The sequence below is a fragment of the Habropoda laboriosa genome, unplaced genomic scaffold (genome assembly GCF_001263275.1).
Source record: "Habropoda laboriosa isolate 0110345459 unplaced genomic scaffold, ASM126327v1 scaffold46, whole genome shotgun sequence".
Lineage (NCBI taxonomy): Eukaryota > Metazoa > Arthropoda > Insecta > Hymenoptera > Apidae > Habropoda > Habropoda laboriosa.
Window position 1 is genome coordinate 388,843 of NW_017100145.1, and position 447 is coordinate 389,289.

Below are 447 nucleotides of genomic sequence, written 5' to 3' on the forward strand. Positions count from 1 at the left end.
AAAATTTGAAAAAAGCAAATATTATTTAAATATACAAAAGAAATACATATCACGAACGAATATAAGACGATTTCATTGTATCATAACAAGTCCGCTTTTAGCTATGTCAGTAATATCCAATTTTTACTTTTTTGCTGGAGAAGAAATTGGAAATATTTACATCTACAGAATATTACATGGTACTATTTTACAATTATTTGAAAAAAATAAACGTATTTATTACATGTATTTTCTGTGAAATTCAAAAATGTTTATTATAAATTTTTATATAATTTTTCATTACAGATACGTGGTACACTACATTTACTTTACTCTTTTTCCTTTATTGCTGTTGCCAAGTTTCAACAGATATAAAATATTGGGAATCACAAAAATATTCGGCAGTATAAAATACTGATATCATTGTATAAAATAAGTTGGGGAAACACATTTTATCTGCAATTATAT

At 23.9% G+C, this 447-nt stretch overlaps 1 protein-coding gene across 1 annotated transcript in view; it reads left to right on the top strand.

Moving 5' to 3' along the window:
- The window catches only part of LOC108574168 (protein-cysteine N-palmitoyltransferase HHAT), a 2,052-nt gene extending 1,663 nt beyond the window's left edge, over nt 1-389 (top strand). Inside the window, exons 7-8 of the mRNA XM_017936701.1 lie at nt 16-179; nt 286-389. Coding sequence (XP_017792190.1) covers nt 16-179; nt 286-389 — 268 coding nt within the window. The remainder of the gene's footprint in view (nt 1-15; nt 180-285) is intronic.
- Nucleotides 390-447: the final 58 nt, after the last annotated feature.